The sequence below is a fragment of the Malus sylvestris genome, chromosome 17 (genome assembly GCF_916048215.2).
Source record: "Malus sylvestris chromosome 17, drMalSylv7.2, whole genome shotgun sequence".
Taxonomy (NCBI): Eukaryota; Viridiplantae; Streptophyta; class Magnoliopsida; order Rosales; family Rosaceae; genus Malus; species Malus sylvestris.
This window is the reverse complement of record NC_062276.1, coordinates 10,693,150-10,709,912: the sequence shown is the minus strand read 5'-3', so window position 1 is coordinate 10,709,912 and position 16,763 is coordinate 10,693,150. Positions and strand designations below refer to the sequence as shown.

Below are 16,763 nucleotides of genomic sequence, written 5' to 3'. Positions count from 1 at the left end.
TTTTCCCTTCTTCTTTTCAGAAGAGAGAAAGCAAAGCACAAGCAAATGCAGAAACGCAACTAGATAAACGCAAGGGGCATAAAAAGGCTAGCTCTTTCTGTGGTGGTGTATAGCTTGCTAGCACAGAATTGGAGGTTACATGAGGAAGGCACAGAAGAGGCCAAAGCCAGCAGGTTTGTCTTTAATTTCTACTGCATGAAGGGAAACGTGGAAAGCTATGCCATTGCTCCAGTCTTTTAATTTTAATTTTTTTTTAATTTTTATTGCAAGCGATATTACCATTCTAAACGGGAAAACTTTGAACTCGGAACACAGTGAGTTGAAAAAAGGATCCTACCCATCAGTTGCTTCATTAATCCAGTTAGTTTCATGTGAATTAATTGTCTTTGCCATCTTTTTCATTACTACTCCCAAGGATTTAATGCCAAACTGCACTTGTAGTGGTACTAAATGAATATGATCTGTCCTTGGTTTGAAAGGCATGTCTTGCTTTGTTTGGTCATTTAAGAAGAAAATACCTGACTCTTACATGTAACAGGACGCTTTTCTTTTCTCGTTACAAATAAATCGCAATCTGATATGCGTGGAAAATGATTTATACACACTTATTATCACATTCCACACACTATTATTTGTTTCTATCTTTTGATTCTCTTTTAATCTTATTTAATCTAAAAGAGTTTAAAAATCACTTCTCCTTCATTATGTTTCAATTTGCGATTCGAGTGTAAAGAAAAATAACTCCTTAACAAAAGAAGCCAAACATTGTTTTAGTTTTCACTTAACGTTTTTCTTTGACACAATGCGGCTTGGACGATTCACATCTCAAGGTCGAGCGCTGATGACACGTTGAGCTATCCATGTGGCTGAAAGACCTCTTAGGTCAGGAATAACCATAAAATTATCTACTTGACCTGTAAGTTAATAGCCTGTCAGAGGAATCCGCTATGCCAAATGCAAGAGCAACTCATTACTCTATTACCTTTTTTACATAACGACACAATTATCTAGGAGATGCTTGACTAATAAGCTAATAGTTTGTCGGAGGGTCTTGCTATGCCAAATGCGGTAGCAACTCATTGATACCTTTCCTTTCTAACGTAACGATGCAATTGTCTGGACACTCGACCAATAAGCTAATAGTATGTCAGAGGCGTCTGTTATGCCAAGTGTTGGAGCAACTCATTGCTCTCTTTCCTTTTTTACATAACGACTGTCATGCCCTGATCCCGGCATACATTCAGGATTGACACGTGACGTCACCAAATACTCTTATCTCAAACATACCCCACCTCCAGGATATGGCAAAACACAACTCGAGAATCGATGCGCATAGTAATTTTTCGTAGGCTTTATGGCTACATCTAACATCCTCATTACACTGCCTACGTACCCTAAATAGGGATCAAGCCATTCGTAGTTCATTATTTCACTACACTCGAATATTCATCACATAAATTGTTATGTCCCAACAATATACCACAATGCATATCACGCAATATTTCAAAGAACAAACGACGAAGCACAATCATATTCTCTAGCCATATTTATCAACAATAACAATAAAAATGATATCCAACATAACAATCCCACATGACGATTAACATTTCCACTTCATCCATCACATAAATCATCATGTTTCCCACATAAAATCACAATTCATAGCATGTAACATATTAAAGAATTAACAATGCACAATATTATTCTCTAGAAACATTGATCAACTAAAATAATCATAATAACAACACTCATATCCAGCTTCATTCCACAATCCTGTCAAATCAATTCATGAATCAAAGATGCACGATCTTACCATTTAATTACGTTAATCAAACAATGCGATAACATATCATTTCATGAATTTAACCAAGGAACTTTATATAATTTCCTACTTGGATAATGAATAATAACATGGTAATTCTAATTTGTATTCACAAGATCTATTGTGGGTAATTCCCATTCACTCGAATATAGGATTCTAAGATAACCTTATGGAAATGAACAAGAGCAAGGATTCCGGACCACTCAATGGAATCCAACAATCTTGGGTTCAGAACCACTCAATGGAACTAAAATACCAAGCTGCTTCTCGTAATCTACCCATACTTGTCATATGTACAATCATGCCTACATCAAGGAGATGGCATACTGGGTAAATCAGATGCTCGGATAAGCTGCGAAGCTCGAGTGAGTGACAATAATACAAGTATGTGATATTTAATAAAAACAGATCATCGATCACAATCTATAAACATCAAGTATAGAATCATGCTTTATGAAATCATAATCAAGTTGTTGAAAACTCTGAAGGAGTCACCCAGACATCCAACACTTTTTCTAATTCAAACCACAAGATTCCCAAAATTCATCATTCACATGTGCATTAAACACTAGGGCTAGAGGGATGCAGTTCGACCGAAGCCTACATATGTAACCAAACAGGAAGTGGCCCCTTATCACGGATTAACTAAGCAGAACCACCCTTGCAGTAACCAAGTAGGCAGTGAGCCCCTATCTCGGATTAACCAAGCAGAGTCACTTCTACGCATCTGTTAGGCAGTGATCACCTATTGCGGATTAACCAAGCATGATCACCCTTAAGTGTGTGTGTATGGCCATACCAAAGATATAAGGATCGCTTATCGCAGATTAACCAAACACGATCCATAGAAAATATGGTCCCCTATCGCGGATTAACCAAGCAGGACCAAGATAATTAAGTAGGTAGTGACCCCCTATCACAGATTAACCAAGCAGAGTCACACCTACGACACTGTTAGGCAGTGATCACCTATTGCGGATTAACCAAGCATGATTACTCCTAAGTATGTATGGTCATAAGGATCGCCTATTGCGGATTAACCAAGTATGATTCATAAATAATATGGTCCCTTATCGCAGATTAACCAAGCAGGACCATGGTCCCTTATCGCAGATTAACCAAGCATGACCACCCCTTATTGTGGATTAACCAAGCAGGGTTATGGTCTCCTACTAGCCCTCTATTTAACAAACATTTCAATATGCAATTCAAATCACTTTTTCACAAATATTACCAATCCATGAATCAATCACATTTAATAAAAATAGATCGATGGCCAATTATTAAAGGATCACATTTTAACAAAAAACACATTTATAAAACTAAGTCACATTTTAACAGAAAACACATTTATAAAACCAAGTCATATCCACAAAGGATATTAATATAAAGAATCGGGTAATCACCATATCACATATATTAAAGTCACTCACCGAGATAAGCCGCAAAGCCTCACTGAGCCTCTATTAATACTAATTTTAACTTTATAAACGATTCGAGATATGTTGACCAAAAGTCAACTCTTGATCAATCTGGAAGATCTGCACATCGGATTTCAGATCCATAACCTTCTAAAATATACATTCTTCTTCTAGAACAACATACTAAAATTTCATCGTGATACGACGGTCGGATCTCCGCCAATTACTAGAATTAGGTGACGGTTATCAATTAATTTTACTAACTTAGAAATATAATTTGGGAAGATTCGTACATCAGATTTCCAATCCATAAGTTCTAGCTATCCTCAAATATTACGTTCTATAACGTATTAAAGTTTGGTGACGATCCAACGATCGGATTGTTGATTCATATTTTAATCAAGTAATGTATCGTAATGAAACTAGCTTCAAACAATCAAATTACATCATACAAACATCAATTATGGAATTAGGGAATCTAATTGAACTTAGGAAGACATCATTGGCCCACTGGCCATGTGTCGTCGCACGCGCCGGCGTGGGTGGCGGTCGGTCGCCCTGACTTGTCGGAAAACTCAACTATTTAAAAAAATTACCAAATTTTATAGGCAAGTATATCTCAGTGAGGGGAGTAATTTTCATACCTATGGCCAAGTTCAATTTTTCCGGGAAAAAACTCAAATTGCCCACGAACCACCAGAAACCCATGATTTTGGGTGTTCTTGATTTGACTCCAAAACAGCTCTGACGCCCCAACCAATGCATGAGATTTGTTCATGAGGTTTATGGGAATCTAATGGTGGTGGAGATCGAAGGAAATTGTTTCAAAATTTAGAGGATCGATGGCAAGAACACCCGCACCCATCGGTGTGATTTTTTTCGAGTTCAAAGCTAATTTACTACAATTTTGGGTTGTAATAAGTAGAGGGAAGGTCGTAGAACATTTTACAGGGAGTTAGGTCACATGGTTCATTGGAAAAACATACGAAAAACGGCTGGAGAAGATGAAGAGGACCGGTTCGGGTCATGACCGAGTCGAGGGATCCCCTGCTTCCCCATTTTTCTCCTTTCCCCTCATTTCTTTCTTTTCTGATTCGTCCTCCTCCCCCATCCTTTCCCTCATTTCTCTCCTTTCTCTTCTCTCCTTTCCATCATAGCCGTCCATCCCTCCCATTTCTTTTCTTTTCCTTTCATCCCAGCCACACACTTGGCCTTTCCTTTGCTCCAGAAAATTTGGAGCCTTCTAAATGAGGGCCAATTTACAAAAATGTCCCTAACTTCAAACATTAATAACTCTTTCATTATAACTTTATTTCACGAATGGTCTGCGCTTACACGTTCCTGAGATCGAGCTCTATTCGAAAATATAAATTGTGACCTCGAACGGTCTAGGAATTTTAAATAATTTATTTCAAAATTTCAAACTTCGTAACTAGTTTAATTAAAATCTAAATTCAAACAAATTAAAATAAATTATCGAAAAATAATATAAAATCTCAATAATGCAAATACGTAGATTATAATAGTGAAATCCAGGAACGAGATTTCACAATGACACAATTATCTAGGAGATGTTTGACTAATAAGCTAATAAGGGTCTTGCTATGCCAGATGTGGTAGCAACTCGTTGATACCTTTCCTTTTTAACGTAACGATGCAATTGTATGGGTACTCAACCAATAAGCTAATAGTACGTCGGAGGCATCCGTTATGCCAAATGTTGGAGCAACTCATTGTTCTCTTTCCTTTATACATAATGACACAATTATCTAGGAGATGCTTGACTAATAAACTAATTGTTTGTCGGAGGGTCTTGCTAGCCAAATGCGGTAGCAATTGATACATTTCCTTTTTTAACGTAACTATGCAATTGTTTGGACACTCGACCAATAAGCTAATAGTATGTCAGAGGCGTTCGTTATGCCAAATGTTGGAGCAACTCATTGCTCTCTTTCTTTTTCACGTAACGACACACGTATCATATTTACACCTAACCTATAAGCTAATAGTTTGTCGTTGTTGGAGGGGCCTGCTATGCTACATGCACGAGAGCAACTCATTGTTCTCTTTCCTTTTTTATGTAACAACGCAATTATCTGACACTTAATCAATAAGATAATAGTATGTCAGAAGAGCCTGCTATATGCTAAATGTGCAGAAGCAACCCATCATTGTTCTTTTTTTTTTCTTTTCTTTTTTTCATGTAACGACGCAATTACATGACACTTGACCAATAAGTTAATATTTTATGTCAGAAGATCCCACTATTCCAAATGCGAGTAAAATCTAGGGCTGGAAAAAATCCCAAAAATCCCAAACAAAATCGAAAAAATCCCGATCCCAAACCAAAAAAATCCCAAACCAAAAATCCTGATATTTTCGGTACGGGATTCGGTTTTGCATCTCAAATGTTTCGGTATTCCCATACCGGACAAAAAATAAATATTTTATATATATTTTTAATTATAAGAGAATTATTTCAACCGTTGATTGTTTTGGATTTAATCTTTGCCGTTCATATGTTTTTAGGTGAATCCTATTCTCTTTGTAGCCTAAGTACTCGACCCGAGGTACAAATTTGATATGTTGGAGACAAATCTAGAAGAGCTCGGCTATGGATGGGACAAAATAAGGGAGGAGAAAATAAGGGTTAAAGGCTATGTAATCGAGTTGTATAATGCATATAAAGAGGGGGTAATCCTTAGTAGTAGTAGTACTAGTAGTACTAGTGGTAGTGCTACCTCAAATGTGGAGCAAAGATCAAGTGTTGTACTAGATGATGTGGGGGGTGTGATTGTAGATATTGATGTAGCTTCAAGGATGGCAAATAAGATCCAACAAAAGAGAGTGGAGGCACAATAAAATGAGATAGCCAATGAAGTGGATATGTACTTCAATGATCCACATCAAAGTCTAACATATGAGGGTTTCAATATTTTGGATTGGTGGAAAGGAAATTGTGCTCAATATCCAACTCTTAGTAAAGTTGCTAAGGATGTATTGGCCCTTCCTAGTAGCACTGTTGCTAGTGAGAATGCCTTTAGTCTTGGTGGGAGAGTTGTTGATCATTTTAGAACTTCCTTAACACCTAAAACGGTTGAGGATTTAGTGTGTACTAGTGATTGACTTAGAGGAAAGGAATTTTGTTTCTACAAGGAGCCTACACTTGACAAATTCCATTTCTACCAAGAGCTTGAATGCTTACAAAGAAGTAAGTAAACAATTTAATTTCCTCTTTTATTTTCTTAGTATTTATTATCTATTAGACTATAATTCAATGTAAATTATTTGTGGTTTATTGTTTTAGGCACGGCTAATTTGGGAGGTGAGGAGAATACAACACAAGAAAATGAAATGCCACCTCCACCTCCTCGACCACCTCAAGTTCAAGTTCAACAATGTCAAAATCAATCACTACCTCCAAGACCATCCATTGTAAGGGGGAGGGCTTAACCATCAACGTTAAGGGGAAGAGCACAAGTACTAACAAGAAGGGAGCAACCACAATCATCAACAAGATCTAGGGGCCGAAGGGGCCGAAGAGGCCAACAATCTTCATAAACTTTAAGCTTTGCTTTTTGGCTTTTAGTTTGTAACTTAATTATTGAAACTTTGGCCTGTACTTCTTTTGGGTTTGTTACTTTATTTATTTTAAAACCTTGGCTTGTAACTAATTTGTTTGCTTTTGGATTTGTTACTTAATTTATTTTTATTGCATGCATTTGTAGTAGAAATTGAATAGGCAGATTTATGCTATTGTCATTGTGCACAGATTGGGCAGATTGGTACACTGCACACTGCACAGATTTGTGTTATGGTTTTATTTGTTGAGAACTCCATGTCATTTCATGTTTAAGTTAGTTAGCAAAATTTCTCCTTAAAAAACAAAAACAAAGAAAAGATTTTTGTCTATACAGTTATATGTTCAACATATTAGCAGCCCAAAAGCATACTAATCAAATTTTAGTCCAAAAACCCAAAAGCCCAAAACTATTTTGGGATTCTCGATTTGTCCCAAAATCCTGAAACTATTTCGGGATTCCTGAAAAATTGGGATTTCCGAAAATTTGGTTTGGGATCGGGATTGAAATTGGGATTCCCGAAAATTTCGGTTTGGGAATCGAGACAAGGGTTTCGGTATGGGATCCCATACCAAACCACCCCTAGTAAAATCCCATTCCTCCCTCTTTTGTTTTTGTATGAGAGGAATCTTATTCTCTATAAAAAATAAATTAACATCACCATCTGGTTATTAGTCTAGTAATATCTCTTCTTCGAAGGTCAAAGTCCCCTCTCACACATTGACCCAAAAAAGAATAAGAATATACATCACTTTGTAAGAGAGAAAATAACCATGGCGGTACATTAAGAACAAGATAATAAAGGAATAATACTTAGCCAAAAGGTGAGCAATATAGTTGGAAGATCTCTTGTGGAAACTTGCAAAAGGGTTGAAAGCTCTTCCAATTGCCATACAGTTTGATTTGGTACTATTTAAGTAATTCAGATCAAGGGCGATTGCCGTACAGTTTGATTTGGTACTCTTCAAGTAATTCAGATCAAAGGCGATCTTAGCAAAAAGGCCTTCCATTTGCATTTCATTTCACTCTTTTATTTCCTTCTTAATTTCTCAAATTCAAATCTCAGACGAATAATTTAATTTAAACAAAAGGGTATAATTTGTGTTATTTTTTCCGAGTCATACTTAATGTAATTTAAATTTTGAAATGGCGAATTTGAATTTAGGTGAAGAAAAGTTAGTACGCTACTATAGGCAACGTTAGTTATGCTTAGAGCAATTCTACCCCTAAAAATGCGTTGGCAACCAACTCATTTAATCCACTCAAATGAATAGTGATTGATCACAATGAACAGTCATTGGCCAAATACAACTCCATCCCTAAAAATGCACTGGCACCCAGGCCATCTAATATTATATTATTTTATTCATATCAATTAATTTTTTATCATTTAATTTTTTTTTTCTTTTAGGAAATTTCTTCCTTTCTCTCGAAAGGTCTAACATTTTTGTTTCCTTCCCACTGCTTCCATTCCCTATTCGGTCCTTTCTCCCCTTACTTATCCGACCAACCGTATCTCTCCCCTCTCTTTTTTTCTCACCTTTTTCTCCATGTTTTCTTCTTCAAATGAGGAAGTTGATTATGCACTTGATTTCATTTGGATCGAAAGACCAGTAGGTCTTTCTTCTTGTTCCTAGAATTAGAGAGAGCTATCTTTGAACGAAGCAACTGGAGCCCCAGGATTGGTGGAGTGGAAATCGGGAAGAGGAAGGAGGGATTTGAGATGAAGAAGGCGTGCGGGTATATCAGATGGGGTTCCAGGGATCGGGAGGCGTCGAAAGTGTGACAGAGAGTGATGGAGGTGGAGATTGCGGTGAGGGCGGTGCAAGTGGAGATTGCAGAAAAATATTAAAAAAGGCTCACAATGTCACGCTGGCATCAACATGATGTCAGATGAGCCATCCCCTTCCTCTGTTGATTCTGGGCCGGCCTGTGGTCTGACTTGGGCTAGGTGCCAGCCTAAGGGGCTGGGGTGGAGGAAAAAATGGAAAAGTCGGTCCTTTTTTTGGCCTGGGTGCCAGCCTAAGAGCAGGGGTGGAACTGCTCTTATGTATGCAAAAGATGCCCCAAAAGGCCCTAGAGGAGACAACAATATCAGGAACTAAAATTTATAATTGATAGAGTTATATCAGTTAATCAAGGTGGTACAGTGTGCCTCATATTTCACTTGTGTTTAAATCTTTCCATTTTCATATATTAGATTTTTTTATATAAGTTTAAATTAATAAGAATTTTTATTTCTAAATGGTTAGATTGACACCCAAAGGACAATGAGAAAATAGGAGATGTGGAGAAGAATGCCAAATGCCAAATGCCAAATGCAAAATGCCCAATTTGTTTTTTATTTTAATTTCGAAAAAGAAGAGAAAGGTCCCTTTTTATGCGCAAAATAAATAAATTATAAAATGTCTAACTAGCCGTTGCCAGCCGAAACCCACCGACCTACGCTCTCTCTGTCTACTCTTTCTCTTCTTCCATCTCTCTCCGCTCCCCTCAACTCTCTCTCTCTCTCTCTCTCTCTCTCTCTCTGAAACCCAGAAAAATGTTCACCGAAGGCCTCGACGAAAATGCGATCAAATGGATCAAACAGGTACCCAAATCCCCAAAGTTCAAAAATTTTCAAAAACCCATGTCACATCTTTGAGCATTCAATTTCCAGTTTTCATTTTTCAATTGAATATTTGCAGGGATCAGAAATTGAAGCGCTAGAACAACACCAACAATCCCCACAAGCGGTCCGATCGCCTCTTGCCGAGAAACTCACTTCCGACGCTTACCCAATATCGCCACTGCGCTTCGGCACCAACAGCGGCGGCGGCGGTCCCGCTCTACCTCCGCTGAAGTTCCACACTGGCCTGCTCGCACCTCACAGTTTGGTGGCTCCCTGTCTAAGCAGTGACACCGATAACGACCACGATGACGGCAACGAGAGTGTGGCTTCGATTTCTGATACGGGTTCGTCTGCCAATTACTTTGAGGAAGAGTCGAAGCCAATGGACCAGTACTATCAGGAAGAAGAAGAGGATATGTTTGGTTATAGGAATAAGCCAAGCAGCGGGTTGAATAGAGGGTTGTTGAAGGAGGGTCTGAGGGTTGAATTGCCCGGAAATTGCAGAAGATTTACGGATGGTGAAGTGGGTTTCAAGAAGAAATGTGCTCTGAAAACTTCGACACCGGGTGCTGGCAATCAGCTTCTGAAAAGGGCTCAACTTCGAAATTTCAATGTAGGCATTGATGCAAAAAAGTTTATCTCTTTAATATATTGTATGATAATATGGTTTAGAGTTGTTTTTTGTTTAGTAGTTAAGTGTTTGTTTGTAAATTTTTAATCTATGTGTTTGTGGGATTTTTTTTGTTGCAGGGCACTGCCCCAAGTGGTGATGAATGTGGTGTACTTAGAGATTCAGCTGCAGACTTGGGAACTCCGAGTGCGCCTCCCATTTTTGAAATTGGGAGAGATGATTCGGGTAATGAGGATGAAATTCAAGGAGGGCAGGAAGCTTCTGATGGGCTGAGAGAAAGCAATGTAGCTGAAAATTGGACCTGCCCATCAAGAGGATCAATGGGGTTCGATGGGAGTGTAGAGGGTTTAGCAGATTTGGATACTGGTTCTTTCAAAGCTTCTCAACTTGGTGAAAGGTACTGAATAAAGAGTGGTTTTGCTCTTCTTGTTTTGGTATTTAATGTGGACTGTGACTTTAATTTGATTCTTTACTTTTTCGTTTCGGGTTTTAAATAGTTCTTACATAATTTGACATTGTCTTCTGTAGAGTGAACAAGGGCGCAGCTGGAGAAACAGAAACGAAAGTCCCTTCTTTGCAAGTCAGCCAATTAGACCATTCTTATTATAATACCAGGTGCTTCCACAATTGAATTTCATATGAAGGCAGATACTTGTTTACTGTTTCTTTTGATTTAGTGAAGTAAATGCATCAAAGATTCTGCAAACATATTACTTTTGTCATTCTAAAGTCCGAGTATCCAATTGAGTCATTGCAGTGGTCAATATGCGTGGCAAACCTTGGTTGCACATGAGGCATGTATACGCTTATGCCTACAAGCATGGGCAAAAGGCTGCACTGAGGCACCTGAATTTCTACGTGACGAGTGCCTGGTTCTTCGGAATGCTTTTGGGTTAGCTACCATATTCAGTTCTTTTGAAGTTCCATGGCTAGTTCTCAGGCTTTGATTGGTCACTGATTTACACTGATTATACAGGCTAAACACATTTTTGTTGCAACCCAGAGGAGCGCAGCCACTAGAAGCAAAGACTAGTCGGAATACAGAACAAACTTTTGCTCCAAAAGCAAAGAAGGTGGTTGGAAAGATAAGAGTTGAAGGTATGATCTTATAAATGGATTAAAGTTATTAGTAAGATAGTGAATACTTGATCTTTAAAACTCCTTTACCGAATTTATTTTAGTTTCTTTATTTACAACTGTTTTGGGAGGCCGAAAATATGAAATGTTTACTCAATTATTTCTTACCAGTAATAAAACGTTTCTATGCCAGCATAATTTTATCCAAGGATTTTAGGTTTATTTTAGACACTAAGCTGATAAAAGTAGGCCACATTGTGTCTTTTTGTATCTTGATGTAGTTTTTGAATGATGGCAGTGAGGAAACTTCGAGTAATACCAAGAAGGAAACTGAAGAGCACATATTCACAGCGAGGTGCAATGTATATACAAGCAGGGGCAGAATACGTCCGTCATGTTTCATCACTAGTAAAAACTGGCATAAATTCTTTAAAGTCATCGTCATTCTCGATTACACCAGAAGGTTTGTGCCATATGAAGAACCCTTTTTAGTTCTCAAATTTAATTTTCTCCAAAGACTTAATATTCAGCCACCATTTAATTGATATATTACAACCCGAGAAAGTTATTGTTACCGATTAGGATAAGAGATGTATCAATGTGTAGCATCTCCTGGTGGATTTTTTGTGACTTATGTCTTGTGTTTTTTATAATGAAATTAATGGGCAATGTGAGTCTTGTGTTTTAATGGATGATTGACACTTATCTTATTTGTGTGTGCAGAGCCACTTTCATGCATATTCAAACTTAGTAGTGCCACCGAAGAAACCGAAGTAGAGCCAAGTTCCGCAGTTTGTTTGCACCCTGGAAGCGGTGATTACCATGTGTTGTAAGTTTCTGTTTTACTTTAACGGAAAGTAGCATGAGGCTTTAGTGCTTTTCCGCTTTAATGAAATCAAAAGAAAAAAGTTGAACCCTAAACCCTGGTGTCAATTTAACCCTCATTTGAATGGATATGTTGGTACTTGAAGTTCTGTGGCATAGTCTAATTAATATACCAAAGTGTTGGTGCTTTTCAAGGGACACTGGTTATGACTTGAGAGTTTCATATGATGTTAAATGTGGAAAAGATCTTACATGTCTATGTACTTCCAGTTTTCCAGAGAGTCAAGTGGATGCTCTTTTGGTAGAAGTTCAAGACATGAAAAAATCAGTCCAATGTCGAACTACAATTCCTATTTCATCCTTGAATGACAGCACTGTATGAATCCTTACCCTATCACCCAATGTTGATTTCTTAAGGCAGATCAATATCTTTCTACCATCCGCATGTTATATGATGTGATTTTTCTTGATTATGCAGAGTGATAAACTTCGTTGGTGGCCATTATACCATGATGATAAAGAATGTATTGGGAAGATTCAGCTCAACATCGGGAGTGTGATAACAAGTGATGAAGATAATCATATCAAGGTTTCACTTCTTCCATCTCTATTCATCTAAGAAAATCTTGTCACACATTTCATTTCTTCCCTGTTCAGTCTGAGAATTTGGCATTGCTATTTTTCTTTAGTATCAAACATCAGTTCTCACCTGTACTTTTTCACATATTATAGAGTGGACCAGTTGCAGAGACTCTAGCATATGATTTGTTGCTAGAGGCTGCTATGCGAGCACAAAACTTTCATTCCCGGAACCTATGGTTACATGGAACTTGGAAGTGGTTGTTGACCGAGTTTGCAGACTATTATGAAGTTTCCCAGTCATACACAAAGCTCAGGTATGTCGCAAATGTGCAATTTTTCAAATCTAGTAATTAGGGATTCTTTGCTTCTGCTGTAAAAAAAAAAAAGAAAAAAGAAAAAAAAAAAAGAAAAAAAGCTTAGAATGTTCCTATTTGTGATGGCACGGCATCATATTTTCTTCCCTTTGGTTTCTTTGTAGATACCTGTCACATGTCATGAATGTGGCAACTCCGACCATAGGTTGCTTAGAGCTTGTGAATGAGTTACTAGTACCTATAATAAAGGCCAGGAGTCAGAAATGTTTGACAAGGCAGGAGGTAGACTTAATACCAAGAATTATTTCTTTTTGAATTTCCCTGTGAAAGAAATTTTAACTTCCTTTCGTTTTTAATTGGATTTGACCTTGTCTTCTTGTAGAAAAGTATACTGTTAGACTGTGAAAACCAAATTGAGAGTCTTTTGGCAAATGTTTTCGAAAATTACAAGTCATTAGATGAAGGATCGCCCACAGGGTTCACATCCTTGTTTAATCCAACCCCAGAGTCTGCAGCTCCAGCTCTAGCTCCTGCTGTACAAGTCTATATGATCCTTCATGATATCCTCACTCTCGATGCCCAGACTATGCTGCGCAATTATTTGCAGGTACATGAAAAATGTTAATAATTCTCTCCTTATGTTTCCATGAAAGGACTTGTTAAATATATGAATGTTTCAGATGAATTTGGAACTCTCTAGTTTTCTTATCCTCAAATATTGATGACCTAACACAAGAGTGTATGCGGTTCCACCATGCAGATTTCAAGTGCTGGTTCATCACTGTCACTAAATTAGAGAGCTTATGACAATTATAAAACACTTAGGAACATGCCCAGTTATGCATACTAGAATACACCTGCAAACATTTTAGCTGCTATTTTTTTCTTTCTTTCTCTAGAGGCAGTGTCTAGATGTAATTTTCCTCTTTAACAACTCAACATACGACCTAAATCAACGACTTGTTGGGTTTGTTTTGCACTTTGTTTTCATTGGAACTTACTTAGGAAAATAGAATTTAAAACCAAATGTATTTCTTAACAGACAGCAGCAAAAAAGAGGTACCGGAAGCATGCTCTAGACACTGATGAGTTTGTGTCAAGTAACTCTGAAGGCTTCCTTATGGACCCCATATCCATCTCGACAGCATATCTGAAAATGAAGAATTTGTGTATGAATATACAAAAGGAAATTCAGGCAGACATCAAAATCCACAACCAGCATGTACTCCCCAGGTACAGGCCTGTGTCTTTTGAACCTAATACTGTGATTCATTGTTCAACATTACACGTGGATTGATATTCTTGAATTTTTGAGTGTGAAAATACTGAAATCTTACTTATTTCCAGTTCAATTGACCTCTCGAATATAGCTGCTGCCATTTACAGCACTGAGCTGTGCAGCAGGCTTCGAGCGTTTCTTCTTGCCTTGCCTCCATCTGGTCCACAGCCACATGTAAATGAGCTTTTAGTTGCAGTTGCTGACTTCGAAAGAAACCTTGAGTCTTGGAATATCAGGTCTGTGAAAGCGATTTGGACCAAAATCCTTAATAGCAAACAATTGAATAAATTTTTGCGGTTTGATTTTGTAGAACGAAGTTTCTGTTGTTTTGTAGAGTGTACTTTAAATAATTTATCATGTCATGTTTTTTTCGCTTCAGTCCAGTGCAGGGCGGTGTTGACTCGAAGAATCTGTTTCACGATTACATAATGGTCTGGGTACAGGATATGCAACTTAACTTACTTGAACGTTGCAGGGCAGAAAAGGTATAACATCACTCCAAGAACTTATTATGTAGCTTACCATGTGTAGTCTCTTCTTTGATGCTCTTGCTCACATTAGCGCAAACTTCCACTGAAGGCATTTGTTCAACTTGAGGAATTGCCCATAACTAACGTGATCTGAATAATGATTCAGGTGCCATGGTCTGGCGTGTCAACAAATAATTCCACCTCACCATTTGCTGAGGATATGTACGAAAATATCAGAGAGAACCTTATCCAATACGAGGTGGTACTCAACCGATGGCCTCAATACTCCTTGATTTTGGAACAGGTGAGTTCTCTCATCTCATCCCTATTGTTTTTACAAAAGAACTATCAGCAATGTCTCTCTTTCTCTCTCCCTCTCTCTCTCTTCAACCCCCACCCCGGCCCGGGCACCCTCACAGAGGAAACTATCAGCAATGTCATTCCCTTATCTCATCCCTATAGTATTTATAAACGAGCTTTCAACATTCATCTAAGCTGTTTTGTGGGCTCTGTGCAGGCTGTTGCTAATGTTGAAAGAGCAATCATAAAAGCACTGGAGAAACAATATAACGATATCTTGACTCCATTGAAAGATGGTATCCAAAAGAGGCTTAATATGCAGGTCCAGAAGCTGACAAGAAGACAATCAGTCACAATCTACACCGTTCCTAATCAGGCGAGTTCTGCCGTTGCAAATTTTCCCATACAATGTAATGAAATCAGATGTAGTAACTCTTCCTCACGCACATTGCATATGCAGATACATTTGTATGTTGCAATTGCATATGTTAATTTGTTTATATATCTTTTATTTGTCAGCTTGGAACCTTTTTAAACACCGTGAAGAGAATTCTTGATGTCCTTCATTGTACATTAGAAGACATCTTAAAGTCATGGGCATCTTTTCTGCCTGTCATGGGTGATAACAAGAAGTCGCCGTTTGGGGAGCAGATGAATGGAATCACAGTTCTCTTGAGAACGAAATACAAAAATTACATGCAGGCAACTGTAGGGAAGCTTATCAGCAATGTAAGTCTTTTCCTCTGCTTCAAATACTCGAACTTCAGTCCAACAGGTAAAAATTAGCAACGGTTTCTCATATATGATTGTTTCAGGTGCAAGCTAACCGTAACACAAGGCTGAAAAGGATTCTAGAGGAAACAAAGGAAGAAGATGGAGAGGCTGAGGTCCGCGAAAGAATGCATCCACTGAGTTCACAGCTTGTAGACTCCATCTCCAACTTGCATGAGGTCTTTACAAGCAAAATATTCATCGCAATTTGTCGCGGATTCTGGGATAGAATGGGACAGGTAAATTAGAGAGACCTGTATTTCACACAACAATTAATTTCCAAATCTTCTCAACGCTGACACATTTCGATTATTATGTACTAGATCGTTTTGAAGTTCCTCGAAGGCAGGAAGGAAAATCGAGTTTGGTACAATGGATCTTACTATGCTCTCGGGGTAAGTGGCTTCCGATTGAAACCATAATTAACTTAATTAGAGGCAACACGCTGCAGTACCTTCTAATCTCACTTTGTTTGTCTGCAGATATTGGACGATACATTTGCTTCCCAGATGCAGCGTTTACAAGGCAATGCACTGCAAGAGAAAGATCTTGAGCCCCCTCGTTCCGTAATCGAAGCCCGATCAATTCTCTGCAGAGACACAGAAAATGCTACAGATGCCTCTACCTACTTCTATGTTTAGCAGGAAGTGTCAGAATGTCTATATTTGTAGCACAAAATGTATAGTGCACAATTCCTATAGTATTCATTCAATCTTATTCATTTTGTAATATAACTTTGCATTAAAATTCTTCATATTAATAAAAGCAATATAATTTTCAGAGTTTCTCTTCAAATTCTGCCTTGTTCTTCATTCCTTTTTAGTTTCTCACTACGTAAATCAAACAACAACAACAAAACCTTTTCCCACTAAGTGGGGTCGGCTATATGAATCCTAGAACGCCATTGCGCTCGGTTTTGTGTCATGTCATCCGTTAGATCCAAGTACTCTAAGTCTTTTCTTAGGGTCTCTTCCAAAGTTTTCCTAGGTCTTCCTCTACCCCTTCGGCCTTGAACCTCTGTCCCGTGGTCACATCTTCGAACCGGAGCGTCAGTAGGCCTTCTTTGCACATGTCCAAAC

The 16,763-nt window shown here is 38.1% G+C and overlaps 1 protein-coding gene across 1 annotated transcript; it reads left to right on the top strand.

Moving 5' to 3' along the window:
- Positions 1 to 9,254: 9,254 nt before the first annotated feature.
- LOC126609708 (uncharacterized) lies at positions 9,255 to 16,479 on the top strand. The gene is made up of 22 exons (XM_050277592.1): positions 9,255 to 9,414; positions 9,512 to 10,048; positions 10,186 to 10,463; positions 10,595 to 10,681; positions 10,824 to 10,958; positions 11,043 to 11,164; positions 11,442 to 11,606; positions 11,867 to 11,972; positions 12,239 to 12,344; positions 12,447 to 12,557; positions 12,701 to 12,864; positions 13,029 to 13,146; positions 13,247 to 13,471; positions 13,907 to 14,097; positions 14,212 to 14,379; positions 14,523 to 14,628; positions 14,780 to 14,917; positions 15,131 to 15,289; positions 15,433 to 15,642; positions 15,729 to 15,923; positions 16,008 to 16,079; positions 16,167 to 16,479. Exons 1-22 carry the CDS (start codon positions 9,367 to 9,369, stop codon positions 16,323 to 16,325), a joined length of 3,600 nt encoding a protein of 1,199 aa, XP_050133549.1. The 5' UTR covers positions 9,255 to 9,366; the 3' UTR covers positions 16,326 to 16,479.
- Positions 16,480 to 16,763: the final 284 nt, after the last annotated feature.